We start from the raw sequence: 16733 nt of genomic DNA, 5'->3' as shown, positions 1-16733 counted from the left end.
AGACCCTCATTATAAACATTTATAACTAGGTGATGTAAAAAGAGTGAGCTACAGGCATAGATGTATACATACAGAATTAGTTTCTCAGAAGCAAATGATATTATAAATGTAACATAATTGAAAGTAGGTATTTGCTGTAAAAGACACAGCAGGGTTGTTGGAAGAGACTATTGTACTAATGAACATATCTTACTGCAAGGCAAACTGTTATTGTCACTCACGCTGAGTTATTGGGACTCATAGCTGAGTTATACTGATGGCCATTTTCTCTTCTGGTACTGTGTATGACACCTTCCGGTGCTTTAAAAGCTAACCAATAAGGATGAAGCTTCCAGGTCAGCATCAGCTTGAGCACCTCATGTCTGTGACTTAAGTGTGTGGTGTCTTCAGGAATGGGGTCTCATCTGAAGGGCAGTGAAGGACTTAGCAACAGCCTTTAATGTTGGGGGGTGGGGTGGGGGCGGGTCTATGGAACCTCACTGGCCAAGAACCCCAGAAGAGGTAACTCATTCTGAGTAAATCACTGATTCTGAGTAAAGCAATCCAGACCCAGAAAGACAAATGTCACACATTTCCTCTTATGTGTGGACATTATCTTGGGGGTGGGGGCCGTTGGGGGAAGAAATTGATTGTTTTTTGAGACATATTTTTCCTTTGTAGCCATAGGTGACTGGGAACTTAATACATTAAAATTCACTGAGATCAGCCTTCCGAACACTGAGATTAAAAGCCTGCACCACCATGCCCTGAACGTTGCCTCTTTTTAAATATTTTTATTAATTTTGAGAACTTCACACAATGTGTTTTGATCATATTTACTCCCAGCTTATCCCAGATCCACTCCTGCCTCCCTTCCCGCCCAACTTCATGTCTTCTCTTTCTCTCTTTTTAAACCCATATAATCCAAGTCAGGCTGCCCTAATACTATTGAGTGAGGGGCCATTTTTGGAACATGATCAACCTATGAAGGGTCCCACCCTTAAAAATGACTCTTCAGAAAGGGGCAAGAGGGACTAATGGAACAGGAGGAGTGAAATGGATTGTGGGATTGAAGGGAGGGTGGTGGCGTGGAGAAGGACAACTGACACTCATCTATACATAGCTTAACTGGTTTTACCCTCTCATTGGTGGCAGTGCCCTTGCCAGACACCATAGGCTTGCAAATGCCAGGAATCAGTTACTTCTTTTGAAGATCACTCTTTTGAATACTCGAAAAATTAAATATTTGGTTTAGAAAAATGTTCCTGAGTTAAGATTATTGATAAAAATAAGTACAAAGTTTTTTTACAAGATTAAATCATATATATATATATTTAAATCATATATATATATATATATATATATATATATATATATATTTAAACTTTCTGGCCTGAGATTATTGGAGGAAAAACAAAAGCCAGGCATGGTGGCACACATCTTTAATCCTAGCACTCGGGAAGCAGAGGCAGGCAGATCTCTGAGTTTAAGAACAACCTGGTCCATAGAGTGAGTTCCAGGAGAGCCAGGGCTACACAGAGAAACCCTGTCCTGCAAAATTAAATTAAAAAAAAAAAAGTAAGATTAGTGTTAAGGTAGTGTTAAGGTAAGGTCTGGCATTTTAATGCCAGATGCTAATTTTGATATTTACATTTATGGTGGAGAGGACCTGTGGCTCTAGCAAAATACATATGCCTTAACCCTGTTTTGCCAAAATACTGGGGCTTGGATGCAGACTATGAGTCCCAGGAAGCAGCGGCAGGATTTCAGAGCCATCCTCACTGTGACTTCCATGGGGCCTTGGTGCCAGTCCTTACAGTTGTCATGGTCTCATGAGGTGATGTCTGCGTAAGTGACCCCCCTTATAATATTAGGGGACACTGATAATTTACTGTTTGGTTTTATTATTGCTTCCTTTTCCTCTTACTATGGTTTTGGGCATAATTTTACTTTATGATTATATTTATTAGTTGGTATTCATGAAATAGTTTTCCAGTATCTTTGATTCTATATAGCAACTTTTCAAAACACAAATGATTTACATTTCATCACTGCATTGTTTAGCTCTTCTCACAGATCATTAGTGAAGAAATGGTGAAAATTTAAACTGTAAACATGCCCAAGCTTTAACTGTTTCTCTAAGAGGAACTCCATTTGTTTCTTATAAACCTTCCCATATATTTTTGCTTGCTATAATTAAATTTTCTGAGGATTTAATGAGATCAGTCGGATAAGCATGAATGCTGCCCAGCCCATTTTCAAGAGAGAATTTAATTATATACTTAAATGACTCTTTGTCTTCAGTATCCTTTTCTTGCCCTGGAGCTTAATTCTATATTTCTGCACCTGTAGTGATGGCTTGGAACACAGACACATTTTATCTGTTCTGCATCGGGCTGTGGTTGTTACAGTGGACTTAGTAGTCACTTGGCATTCCACTTAAATAATTTTTGAGCAACTTCAGAGATAGAATTTAATACTTCTTACCCCGTTTTTTTCTTCTTCTTGCCCAGGGCTTTGCATATATTAGGCCAGCAGTCTATGACTATGCTACCTCTCCAGATCTGTTAATACCTCTTAATTTATTTGTTTAGTGAGTTTTAGCGAGGACAGATTTGAATTACTACATAAAAGACTTCACTAGGGCACAGCTTAGCAGATTGCCTGATGTGCACAGCCGAGGCCCTCTGTCACACTGCCCTTTGTGTGCCTGCAGGAGTTGTTCTGAAGTAATGCACAAATCTTCTTTCTGAGCATTGACCGTCATGTAGTAGATGACCTCTGTAAAAACTGGAAGACACTTCCACCGCGATCTGAGCATAACAGCGTGAATCACATGACTCCCAGGAAAATGCCAACTGGGAGGCAGCCAGAGCCTACATAAACAGTCTCCCATAGTTATAATGTGAGGAGCCACAAGGATGAGAGGGCATAACCCTGGCATTTTTACCAAATTCGGGATGTGTGGTGTTAAGATAATGAACGCTGACTGCTCTTTTATGCTTGTCTTTTTGCTTACATTGTCTACATTCCTTCTGTCTTGTTTGAAGTTTGGTTTTGTAATAGAGAAGTGTTGGAAAGGTGGTTCCCTTCCTGATATACACGTATCTACATAGGCAAGCAGAAAGCACACACATATCTACATAGGCAAGCAGAAAGTACACACGTATCTACATAGGCAAGCAGAAAGCACACACGTATCTACATAGGCAAGCCGAAAGCACACATGTATCTACATAGGCAAGCACAAAGCACACGTGTATCTACATAGGCAAGCCGAAAGCACACACGTATCTACATAGGCAAGCACAAAGCACACATGTATCTACGTAGGCAAGCACAAAGCACACACATATCTACATAGGCTAGCAGAAATGCAAAGCAGGGTCCAGATCATCTGCAGTGTTACAACAAAGAGAGTACGCAACCGTGGTGACAGAGGGAATTAATACGTAATCAGATGTCATCACAGGCCATGCAAATCTTTTGTGCTCCAGGAAAAATAAGGGCTAAGAGTCGATACCATCTCCATGGGAAAGTACCTCGGGTCAGAGCTGGGGTTCTGCATCTGGTCATGAGCTCGGCATTTTGTTTTCTTAAGTTTTTCCTCCCTGCCAGGGCTGTTATTAGCCAAGAAAGGGGACCTGGGAGGAAGGGGATTGCTAAGCCCAACATACTTACAGCTAAGAAAGAAACAGAAGTGAAGTCGGCCGTTATTCACCAAGGGTTACTGTGCACAGAGGGAAGAGACGCGCCTGTCCTGTGTGCAAGGGGGGAAGCCGAGGGCCTCATTGTGACGGACATGCAGGCTTCACCTGGGAGACAGACAGAAGACCACTGGGCAGTGATGCTGGCCCAGGTCGATAGAAAGGCCAAAGCAAAGGGGTGGATGATTGGAATGTTCCATGTAAATAAGCCTGCTTAGTGGAGGAAGTTGGGATGAGGCCAAGGCGGAGACTGCTTTTAGACTCGTGTGTACTGTGTGGCTGTGATCAAATGCAACAACCTTTCGTCATTTCTGTAATGGTCCCAGCACCTTCACAAGGACAATCACGAGGACCAGAGATTTTGTGTCTAATCAAGTACCCGGCACAGTGCCAGTCCCACAGTGGAGGCATAGGTACGGGAAGTCTTGTATTTAGAGACCAAGTGATTAAAAACACGTTAACACATTTTACTCCACGGCAGGCCATGTATTCCAACTCCTTGTGCAGCGACCTCATTCTGTAAACACAAAATCCCACAGCGGCATGAGCTGAGTAAGGAATGAGCATAACATTACAGTAATCCTCCGCTCGCCTAATTGCGTGACTGACCTGTAAGCGAGGACAGGACTTAGAAGGTTGTGATATTCTTTAGGGACGAAATCTGCTCTTATCTCTAAAATAGTCGTTGTTCCTGCGTTTTTCTCCTTCCGTGTGATTGTCCTGGATACCTGAGTGTGTATTTGAAGCTGCCTGTGTGACTTGCTGTTTTCTGTATTCTGTTCAGTATGTAATCGCATTTTTAAACTCTGAGTTCTCAGTAAAAGAAGGCAGACTATGTGACCTAAAACTCCAATCTGCATCAAAACTGTTCTCTTGGCACATGTACAAAAATCCAATTAGTTTCCAAAGGACAAATTGTCTTTGGGGACTCAACTGATCTGAAGTTCATGACCAATCTGGAGGAAAATCCTTCTCTACGATTTTTTTTTTTTTAAAAATCATAGATGATATACATTCAGGGCTGTGTGAAACCAATGCTCAGGTAAATTAATCAGGGCTATTTTCCTAGGTTTATTTGTAGAAGTTCATTTGTAGAAGTCATTAAACAGATAGGAACTTCTACTTGGACATGCCAGACATTTCTAAGAGAAAACCACCAGACAACCTTTGGGGGTGAACATTAAGGTTGATCGGAGTTGTGGTGACGAGCACTCACGTCTGCTTAATTTCTCGGATGGTTGCAGGAGTTTGCCAACTGGTTAATAAGATGGAGGAGAACACCGGCAAGATTAAACCTTTCAACCAAAATGACGAGCAGTTCCTGGAAGCCTTTGTTATCTTCTGTGGCCTGGGGATCCAGAACACGCAGATGTATGAAGCAGTGGAGAGAGCCATGGCCAAGCAAATGGTGACATTAGAGGTGGGAACAAAGCTGGCGGGATCTGGTCTGCTCGGTCACGTGTGGGGCTTCTCCTTTCAAACAGCGGTCCATGGCCTCTGATTCTGAAGCTTTTGATCCAGATGGTTTCCTGGGGAGGCTGTAAATATTGCTGCTGCTGTCAAATAGAACTTTAAAATAAAAAAATTAAAGTATAAAACAAACCATTCAGTACAACCACATTTTGTTGAAAAGGAATATCTAAAATAACTCCTCATTACATAGAAGTTACAATTTTTGAAAACAAGAATTATGTTGGTTGTTTTTTTTTTTTTTTTTTGTCAAGTTAGAAGATTTAAACTAAGCCCGACCTTAGGGGAGCACTGGGTCCTGGTTCCATTGTGAGCTTTATAGGCCCGGTGTCCTCAGCTGCTGTGGATACATAGCTTTATCTCTTCCTGTTCTTGACTTGTAGATTCTAGGAGCATCTTTAAATCTGCCTGACCATTCATCCCAGCCTGCAGTTTTCTGCATGAATTCGATGGTTATTACAGGCCTCACCTGAGAACCATTTTTTTCTTCACAAATAGGAGCTTAAATATGTCTATTCATGCGAGAGTTTTATTCCCCTATTCTGTTCAAAAGTACATTTCTGAAAAGCAGTTCAAAATAAACACTTGCTGCCGTGGGTGAACCAGAGGTTATTTCCAGAGTGACTTAGAGATAATGCGTTGGTGTCAGCACCATCCGAGTGACAGTTCCAGGATTTTCTCTAAAATTAAGGAGCGCCACTTCAGGTGCAAACACTCGACCCTCCACCCTCCGTGGAGGTTTCACTGTGTTGATGAAAACCATAAGCAGGGGCTGGCAGTCGGAGGAGCCTAGTTACCTCTCCAGGAAGTTGGGGGAGCATTCCAAGCTGATGTTCTGTGTGCATTAATCGTACTGTCTGGGTAACCTGGACTTCCTGTCTTACCCCTAGGTCCTGTCCTACCACGCATCAGCGGCAGAGGAAGAAACAAGAGAGCTCCAGGCTTTAGCGGTAATCCTTTCTTTTGAAAACTTGCTGCCTACAGCCATCTAATTAATATTCAAGTGCTTTTCACTAGTGGTAATATTTAGATGGACGCAGGAATTATCGATGTTGATTAACGGTACTTTCTTGATAGGGTATAAAGTCACCGATAATACGAAACACCACTGACTTATGTTGACTTTGTAATATTATTCTATTATCCTGATTGTCTTTTTTTCCAGTACTTATTACAAAGTTCACCTCTTTCTTTCATCAAAATTAACTTAGTTTTCATTTACTGGGGCAACTGAGGTGACTGCAGATGGTTGGTTGTCGCCTTTAACCGGCTCTGCACTGTCAAGAACTGAGAGCGATCCGATTTCTGACCATATGGTTTACGGCAGGGTGCTTGAAATCGGGATCAGATAAGGTTAGTTCCCGGAGTCCTGTCATGATTCAGTATAAAGGGAAACGAAGGCAAGGAACCGTGTGAGGACACATGCCAGATGCTCTGGGTCTCGGCTGGGAATGCTCTGGTAGCGGTCCGTGTAAATTTGAGGCCCTTATACTTAACCCTCAACGGTGCGCTTGATGCACTTACAGTGCTTGCGTTTGAAATCCGTTGCTGTGGCACAGCTAGGTGTATCCGAGAAAAAGAAATGTGCGGGTCAGGAGTGGAAGGTGGGGAAGGGATCCCAGACATTCTCTTTCCTTGTTATCGACACCGTAGCTTGCCAGAACATAACCTCTTTATGCCTTACCGACGGGTTCTCATGGAAGCTACGGCTGTGTTGTGAAGACCACACTGGGGCCTAGAAACACAAAAGAACTTCAAGTTCACGGCCATGCAGCTGAGGGAGTGAGATAGTAGTTCATACGTTGGTGCAGAGCACTGAACCCAGGAGTTAAAAGGCCGGTAGAAAGAGGCCTTGGAGACATCCTTAGTTAAATTGTCTTGGGTAGGAGTGTGAGTCCTCTAGCAAGGAAATCATTAGGTGATTGTGTCTGAAAGGTCACACAGGGTTTAAAAGTATCATTTGCCTTGGGCTTAATTGACATTTTTGTTGTTGTTGTTGTGACAAAAGACAGGCTCTAGTACAGTAGCCCAGCCTGGCCTGGAACTCACTTGAACTCCTGACATCCCTCTTGCCTCAGACTCTCCAGTCCTAGGAGTATAGGTGTGAACCACCTCACCCAAGTTAATTGGCAAATTTGCCTCGTCCACTAATGAGACCTATTACTCAATTACATGTACACTGTGAGTAGGAAACCATTCTGTGCTCTCAAACCCCCGCAAAGCATTAAGCGGTGTCAAGGTAAAGGAAAAGCTATACCCTGCCAAGTGTCTTATGGAAATCCAAAGAACAAACTCAGCAACTTCTCACGGCGATGCTAAAAACATCACTGGAGTATGAAACTCTGGTTTGCACTTTGGAAAGAGCAGTCTTTCACAAAAGTATAAATTTGGCTTTCTCAATTATGCCTATAATTTTAGCAAGAGAAAATCACTCTGGAATAGCGGGAAATTGCTGTGCAGTGTATTGTCCAGGGCCATCTGTGGTTCCATTTGGAAAATAGATGTCTGGCAGCTGCATTGAGATATGTAGGGCTACGTCTTTTGTAGGTCAAGTAATTTATTTAAATTGGTTGAAATTCAGCAGGCGATTTCAAGTCTAGCTTTATGTCAACCAAATAAAAATTCTTCTACAGCTCCAACTACCCAGGTGTCTGCATAACCCAGCAATTCCCCAAGTCGCTGTCTTTGCCATGTGTTTGCTTGCTTATGTCTGTTGCAACTGTAAAATAAATTCCAAAGCTGTCACATATTTTCTTAACTCCTATTTTGAAATTTTACTCTTTGGAGATTAAGCAATATATGTACCAAATGTGTATGACTAATATCCAGAATAAAATTCTCTAGTCATAACCAAAGAACTGATAGGAAATTCAAACATCTACCCTTCCCCACCACACACACAGCTTAACTTGATTTTTTTAATCCCATTTTTTTGTCTGCCCTTCTCTTGATTAACACTGAGTATAACAGAAATCAGGCCTTTCAACTGAGTGTGTTGCCATGATATTGATGATCCTTAGTCACAGGTTGCTGAGAAAGCCATAAAAGAGCCCCTGTCACCTGATCATGGTTCTTTAAAGTTAATTAAGATACCAGAATATAGGGCTGGGGGATGATTTGGTAGTTGAGAACATTAGCTACTCTTGCAAAACACCTGGGTTTGGTTCCCAGCACCCACACTGTAGCTTTCAACTGCCTGGAACTTCAGTTACAGGGATCCAGTGCCCTCGTCTGGCCACTTCGGGTGCCAATCACACCATGACACACACTTATACCTACAAGCAAAGTTATATACGTGAAATAAAAATAAATTAACCTCTTAAAGAAAGATACAGAATGTAAGTTTGATTAAACCAACAACTGGAACATGAATGTGTGCTTGACTGACTGGGTGGCCGATTGCTTCTTCTGTCTTCTGGTCCTACAGGAAAAGTAATAGGTAGATTAAAGTAAATAAACTACATGGTTTGGCACTGAGTCAGTTCTGGTCCAGCTTTGGCTGAATTTTACAGAATTGTGGATGATGGATCTAGAAGCTAACTGAATTTTTTGATGTCTTAAAGGGGCTTTGAGACTCTTTATTTGAGAACCAAATTAGAAAGAAAGGACTATGGTAGCCACTGAGGTAGGATTTCCTAGGACAGAATTCCCCTCATTTTTACCTTAATCTTTTGAAGAAAGAAATGCCATGCAGGCCCAGCCTTGATCAGGCGTCTTGGACTGATACAGGTGACTGCGGTGAAGGACAGAGCCAGGACCTGACCAAAATCTGATGCCTAAGTCAGTGTCTAGATCAAATATCTAGCAGCAAGATACTCATTGCCCTTGCTTTGGGGAAATCCTTTAAAAACTCACCAATTATAACTTGAAGCTTTCAATTAGATGGTTTAACCAAGAGTTGGTCCTGGGATCTTGATGATACCCAGTGCTACTGAACCGCAGTCATCTGTGGCCTCGGTAAGGGATTAGCTTCCTTAAATTGGGCCAGAGTCTAAGACCATCTCTGGCCTGTGTCGATGGAGGCATCCTCTTTTATAGAAATCTAAAACGGTAAGACAGCTACGTGTTTTTCACATACGCAAGATTTCAGTAGGTTATCTGTTTGAGTCTTCCTGTCTCACTTTGATTTTACTAATGGACAATTTCCAGCCATAATCTTATCTCCAAATGCTGAGATTCTGTTATTGAACTTCTCATAGACAGTGGTTGTGTGTAGCGTGGAAACACCACAGTTTTTAAGATAAGTTTTGTATGTGGAACTAGGTAAGCAACATAATAGCAGATCTGTGTATATTAAAGTATGCTCATAAGTTTCTCTAAGTTTATACTTATAAGTATTTATATCTTATCTGAATTTTATCATGATGGCTTTGTTTTATGATTTTTTTTAAAAATGTGTAGCCCAGGCTGGCCTCTAACTCGTAATCCTCCTGCCTCTGCCTCCTGCAGCAAATCCTACTGGGGTGCACCACCACAACCAGCTTGTTGTATGATTTTTAAAAAGTGTAAGCTCCTTATCCAAGTTTTTAGTGTATGTCTTCCCTACTAAAGTTAAAGGAACCACTTATTTAATCCAAGAAAGAAGGAAACATACTGACTTAGTAATTAATGAAAATATTCAAGTTCTCTGCCTCTGTGTCATAGACACGTCTCTCTGGAAGAATGGGTTCCAAACTGCCTCGTGCGCCTAACGCTCTGTAGATTCTTCTCATTTGTGTTTGAGCGCACCCCTGTCTTGGAAAAAAGATACATTCTAATAGCAATAAAAGCTGTGTGTGTTTCCTTTTTCAACATATGTTTTGAGAGTTTGAAAGTGGGGAACAGAGGCAGCAGCCTTCTGCAGAGTGTAGGATAGCGGCTGACAGAGTGGCTTTCTTCCGAGGCTGGAATGACATTGTCATCCTTTGCCTAGGGCGCCTGAGATGGGAGTCTTGGTCAGGGCCCACAGGGGAGCATCCAGCACTTGGCAGGAGACTTTTCTTTGAAACCACTGGTATGACCTATCAAATATATTCATTTGATCCCTGAAAAATTTTTCCTTAAGATCAGAAATAATTGGAATATCTCATTTTTACTGACTAAATATCAAAGAGAAATGAAACAAAATGACTTCATAAAACATTGACATTATTGGAAGAATTTGACATTTTATGGAAGAGCGAGTTCAATAGCTACCCTTCTTTTCAAACTTATTTTAATAAATATTTCTTGTGCAGAAGGAGCCTTTTATTAATGGCTGACTGTAAAGACACGTTTCAGTCCCCATGATTTCTATTTGGGTCTTCAGATACTTAAGATCAAAGGCAGACTGAATGCCCTGATATCAGTGTGGCTTCTTTATTTATTTATTTATTTTGGTATAAAGAAAACACAATAGAATAGATTGCATAGCTCTGTGCCCATACCTGTGCCAAGACATTTCCTACAGGCAGAATAGTAGCCTTTTTAATTTAGGCCTTCTCCAAAAATAAAAAATTCAATAATATGTAGATGACTAGTGTATTTATTTTACCCAAGTGGGTTATTTTCTGTGTTCACATGCTTAATGGTTTTCATGGACACCATACATTTGGAAAATATCGTCATAGGTGGGCGGTGGTGGTGGTACGCACCTTTAATCCCAGCGCTCAGCAGGCAGAGACAGGTGGATCTCTGTGAGTTCAAGGCTAGCCTCTCTTCCCTGAGAGATTTGGACCTGTGCAGCTGCACCCTACTGTCTCAGTTCCACTTCTTGGTGCTGTACTCCTGTAACATGAGGGGCCGGCTTGTTGGGGTTTCTGTCCCGCCCGGTACCCCACAGCCGGCAACTCCCAAGGAAAATCAACCACACAGAGATCTCTCTAAGTTATAAAGCTGATTGGCCCATTAGGTCAGGCTTCTTGTTAACTTTTATAACTTATGTTACCCCATTATCCTTATCTATATTAGCCACATAGCTCCATACCTTTCTCAGCTGGGCAAGTTACATGCTGCCTCTTCGGTGATCTGTGCAGGAGTGACGGAGGGAGCTTCCTGTGTCCCAGAATACTCCCAGTCTCTTTGCTCCACCCCTACTTCCTGTCTGGCTATCCCGCCTATACTGCGTGCCTGGCCAATCAGCGTTTTATTAAAATATGATTGACAGAGTACAGACAATTCTCCCACACCACACTCCCTCTTAATCAGTGCTCTAACTTAGACACGGGAGACTTGAACATGCCTGTGGTATGTCTGATTTCAACATGGATTATGATTCTGCAGCCTGCTGAAGATTTATCTGGATTTCGCCTGTCAGATTCTTTTAGGAAACCCATAAATTCTCTTGTTCTCTGATCATGGTTTGAACCAAAAAAGATTGAAATCTAGAGCAGCTTCTGTATTTCACCCTTCCGAAGCAGCAGCAAGAAGCAGCCAGCTCCCCTTGTGATTTTCGCCCATTAGACTGTGGCATGGCGTTTACCAATGGATCCACAAAGGCCATGTCATTGGTGACAGCTACCCTGATCATGTAAACGGCTGTGCCATTAACTGTGCATGGCCTCTCCCAAAGCAGTGGGTCTCACAGTTTTGCATCCATCAGAGTCACTTGGAAGGCTCACAACAACACACAGATGGCAAAGGTGTACTCCTGGCTTTTCTAGCTCAGTAGCTCGGCATTGGGCCCAAGAAGTTGTATTTTTAACAATTTGTCTATGCTACGCTAATGGAATTCTGGGTCCTTCTGCTTCTGTACTCATCTGTATTAATTATCCAATCTCAGATTCTGAGTCTTGAGGGTCTGTTGCCTACAATCATTTTTGTTACGGAAGTGACCATTGTCAGGATTCAACTGAGGAAATACAAACTGCCTTGAGTTTTAAGACAGAAAGACGAACATTTTCTTTCAAATCACTTGAAGAAGTCAATGAATGACCCCAGGAAGGAGTTCCTGGAACAGAACGTATCTGAACTATTGTATCATATCTGGACATAACATCAGACGCATAGACTAGAATCGGAAAGCCACTGGCCTATCAACTCTCACCTACATCAACCATGCTGACAGATATTTGGATAGCGGAAAAGGGACTCTATGTTCTGTAAAGCTACACTTCCCTCCTTAGTAATTAAATAAAGTATGATAAAACAAAAGCTAACATATAGAATAAGACAAAACAAGCAAACAGAAGGAAAAGAGTCCAAGGAGAGGCACACAAACCAGATATAGCTGCACTTCTCCTTTCGGCTCTGGGACCCCATGCTGTGCACGCTGCCTCCATCTCTGTGCGTTCATGTGTGCACTGAGACTGATGATTTAGATGACATTGTTTCCTTGGTGTCCTCCATCCTCTCTGCTTTTTACATTCTTTCTGCCTCCTATTCTTCAGGGTTTCCTGGGCCCTGGGGCAGGGGGAGATTTGATGTAGACATCCCACTTAGGGGTGAGTGTCCCAAGGTGTCTCACTCGCTGCACATCGTCTGGCTGTGGGTCTCTGTATTTGTTCCATCTGCTGCAAGAGGAAGCCTCTCTGATGGTGACTGAGTAAAGCAGTGATCTCTGAGTATAGCAGAATGTCATTAGGAGCCCTTTCATTGATATATATATATATATATATATATATATATATATATATATATATATATATATATATATTTTAAGAACAGTTTGCCCTAGGTCCATGAACTGCCTACTGTCAGTCTTGGGCACCCAAGCAGTATTGGGTATGGGTTCCATCTCAGGGAGTAGACGTTAAATCAGATCAGATACTGGTTGGTTAGTCCAGCCGGCTTTTTTCTACCATTGCATTACCATATTTTGCAGGCAGGACATCATTGTAGATAAAAGAGATTGTCTGAGTTGGTGTTTCCATTTCTTCCTTGGTAGCCTCTAGCAGAGAACCTTCTTGTATCAAAGATGCTAATAGGTAGGGGTGAAGGCTATAGGTAGGCACAAACCTGACTTTTCCATGTTCAAGGAGTTTTGTGGGTGTTGTCTTCAGCAATGGAGCCTTGCTATCAGTTTGTGGAGAGCAACCTATATTCTTGGCAGCAGACTGTGTTGTTTGGGGATCCCCATGGGATCTCTTTAACCAACAACTCAATTAGATGTAGTCCAGTCCCAGTACTGGAAGCTTCATTTGGTGACAAGAGATGTCCAGCTGGGGCCCTTTGTCTCTCTTTATTTGACAGTTTCGTTTATATTGCCTTCGTATATATGTATATTTTAGGAAGCTTCTACTATACTAGGTTTCTGTACTACCACTCAGATGTCCTTAATTTTATCTGTCTCTCCCTGTATTTCTCCCTTATCCCTCCCCCACAGTTACACTTGATCATCTCGTTCCAGTTCCCTACCATCTATCCATAGCTATCTATTCTATTTTCCTTTCCTAGAGAGAGCTCACTTCCCCCACTCTATCTACACCCTTACTCTACATTTAACCTCTGTGGTTCTGTGTATTGTAGTTTGGTTATCATTGCGTTAGCAGTCCGTATCTACACATACACAAATGCATACCATATTTGTCTTTCTTGATCTGGAGTACCTCACTCCGGATGAATTTTTCCCTAGTTTCATGCCTTTACCTGTGAATGTCATGGTTTCATTTTTTATGGCTGAGTAATATTCCATTGTAAATGTGTACCACATTTTTATACATCTAGGTTGTTTCCTATTTCTGGCTATTATGAATATTGCAACAATGAACATAGTTGAACATGTATGTCTCTGGTACAATGAAGTATCCTTCAGGTATATGCCCAAGAATGGTATAGCTAGGTCTTTAGGTAGATCAATTTCCACCTTTCTGAGGAACCACCACGCTGTTTTCCATAGTGGTTGTACAAGTTTGTATTCCCAGAGAGATGAGTGAGTGTTCCCCTTACTCCTTAATTGTTTTACTGATCTTAGCCATTCTGAGTGTAACATGAAGTCTCAAAGTATTTTTGATTTGCATTTTCCTGATGACTAAAGATGTTCAACATTTTCTTAAGTGTTGTTTCTCAGCCATTGGCGAATACAATTTGAGAATTCACTGGTTAGAGTTGTAACCCTGTTTTTCGTTGGGTTGTTTTATTGATATCTACTTTCTTTAGTTCTTTAAATATTTTGGATATTAGCTCTATATTGGAGTGTAATTGGTAAATTTTTTTCCAGTTTTATAGGCTACCTCTTCGTCTGAATGACAGTATCCTTTGCCATACAGAAGCCTCTCAGTTTCATGAGGTCCCATTTATTGATCTTTGTGCTTGTGCAAATGGAGTTTTGTTCTCAAAGTCTTTTCCTGTGCCAACGAGTTCAAGGCTATTCCTACTTTCCTTTCTGTCCGATTCAGTCTATCTGGTTTCATGTTGCTGTATTTGATCCCTGTGGAGTTGAGTTTTGCACAATGTCATGAGTATGGATCTATACGGATTCATCTACCTGCAGGCATTCAGTGTGACCAGTATCTTTGTTGTAGATACCGTCTCTTTTCCACTGTGTATTTCTGCCTTCTTTATAAAAATCAAGTGTCCATGTTTGTGGAAGTATTTCTGGCTCTTCAATTATATTCCATTGATCAATGTGTCTGTTTTTGTGCTAATATCATGCTATTTTTACTACTGTAGCACCGTAGTACAACTTGAAATAGGCAATAATGGTATTTTTACTGTTTTAGCCATCCTGGTTTTTGTTTGTGTTGTTGTTTTTATTTGTCGTTTTGTTAATGCTTTGATTTATTTGTTTGTTTTGCATTTCCATGTGAAGCTGAAAATTGTCCTTTCAATTTCTGTGAAGAATTGTGTTGGAATTTTGGTAGGAATTGCATTGAATCTGTAGATAGCTTTTAGTAATGACCATTTTTAGTATGTTGATCTACCAATCCATGAATGGGAGGTCTTTGTTCCACCTTCTGATATCTTCTTCAAATTCTCTCTTCATTGTATTAAAGGTTTTTTTTTTATCATACAAGTGTTTGACTTGCTTGGTTAGTGTTACCCGGGATGTTTGAGTCTATTATTTGAGTCTGTTGTGCGAAGTGTGGTTTCTTTGCTTTCTTTTCCAGCCTGTTTGTTTTTTGTATATAGGAAGGCAGCTGATTTCGTGAGTTAATTTTGGATCCAGCCACTTTGCTGAAAGTGTTTATCAGCTGTAGGAGTTTCTCAGTGGAATTTTCAGAGTCACGCACGTGTAGTATCCTATCACTGCGAATAAACTTTGACTTCTTCCTTTGTAATTTTTGTCCCCTTGATCTCCTCCAGGTGTCTTGTTGTTCTGTTTAAGACTCCAAGTACTCTGCCGAAGAGATTTGGAGAGAGTGGACAGCCTTTTCTTGTTCCTGATTTTAATAGAGTTGCTTTGAATTTCTTTTCATTAAAGTTGATGCTGGCCATAGGCTTTCCATTAACTGCTTTTATTATATTGAGGTATGTCCCTCATATCTCTAAATTCTCAAAGACTTTTATCATGAAAGGGTGTTGGGTTTTGTCAGAGGCCTCTTCTGTAGCTAATAAGATAATCACTGGCTTTTGTCTTTCACTTTGTTCATATGATGAATCACGTTTTTCAGTTTATGGATGTTGAACCATCCCTGCATTTCTAGCATAAAGCCTGCTTGATCATGGTGGATGTTTTATTTCTGATGTGCTTTTTGTTTGCTAGTTGTTGAGTCTTGCCTCTGAAGTTCCTGATAGAATTCCTAAATTTTTCATTTCCAGACTTTCCTGAGTTTGGGTTTTCTTTGTTGATTCTATGTCTCCTTTCAGGTCTTCAACTATTTTATTTATTTCATTCCAGTTTTTGTTTGTACGTTCATAGATTTTTTTTAAGGGATTTATTCATTTCCTCTTTAGGGACCTCTATCACACTCATAAAGACTGTTTCAAGGTCTTTTTCTTATGCTTCAGTTGTACTGCCGATCTCAGGGCCTGGGTGGGGTAGCTGGACCCTAGTGGAGACTTCGTCCTGGCTGGTATTGATTGTGCTTACACTGTTGTCCCGGCATCTGGGTTTGATTATAGTTCTAGGCGCTGATATCTAGTCTTGTCTTTGTTGGGTGGGTGTTTTGTTCCTTGGTTTCTGTTGCCCTCTCTGTTTCGTAGGAGGTTGTGATGGCTGTGTGTTGCCTGGCACAGAATTCTGGAATCTTGATAGGTGTGGCTACTAATGGTTCAGGGCAAAATGCATATCTTGGTATTGGGACCTGACACTTAAGAACGGGAATGAACTAAGAAATGGGAGCTGAAGGGCTCTGCTGGAGGGAGGAAAACAAGATAATCTGCCAGGATCTCCTTAGTCCCCTGGGAACGGGTGTAGAGAGTGCGGCGAGGCCACAACTGGGGATGAGATTGGGGAGCTGGGTTAGAGAAGATGAGGGAGAGCGACGACATGAAGCTTGCTTATCTGTTTTGCTGGCCTACTTGCTTCTCTGACAGGGTTGGCTGGTGGATTCCCAGGGATTACCTGCTGGAACCGGGGGCTGGGATGAGGTGAGGGGAGAAGGAAGGGAGGTTGGAAGAGATCTGTATGATCGCCGGGAGATGGTGGGCAGGAAAGGAGCGGAGGCTGCGAGCGGTCTGCTACTGAGTTTGGGATGCGACTGGGGTATCACAGTCAGAGGAATGTGAGGGTGAAGATCT

At 41.6% G+C, this 16733-nt stretch overlaps 1 protein-coding gene across 2 annotated transcripts in view; it reads left to right on the top strand.

Moving 5' to 3' along the window:
- Pde5a (phosphodiesterase 5A) overlaps nt 1-16733 on the top strand; it is a 137870-nt gene that overhangs the window by 75105 nt on the left and 46032 nt on the right. For both annotated transcript variants that reach the window (XM_087897608.1, XM_087897609.1), the window contains exons 10-11: nt 4931-5106; nt 6047-6106. In XM_087897608.1, coding sequence (XP_087753734.1) covers nt 4931-5106; nt 6047-6106 — 236 coding nt within the window. The remainder of the gene's footprint in view (nt 1-4930; nt 5107-6046; nt 6107-16733) is intronic.

Source organism: Myodes glareolus, chromosome 17 (assembly GCF_982192425.1).
Source record: "Myodes glareolus chromosome 17, mMyoGla1.1, whole genome shotgun sequence".
Lineage (NCBI taxonomy): Eukaryota > Metazoa > Chordata > Mammalia > Rodentia > Cricetidae > Myodes > Myodes glareolus.
The sequence above is the reverse complement of the archived record's forward strand: the minus strand, read 5'-3'. Positions and strand labels throughout refer to the sequence as shown.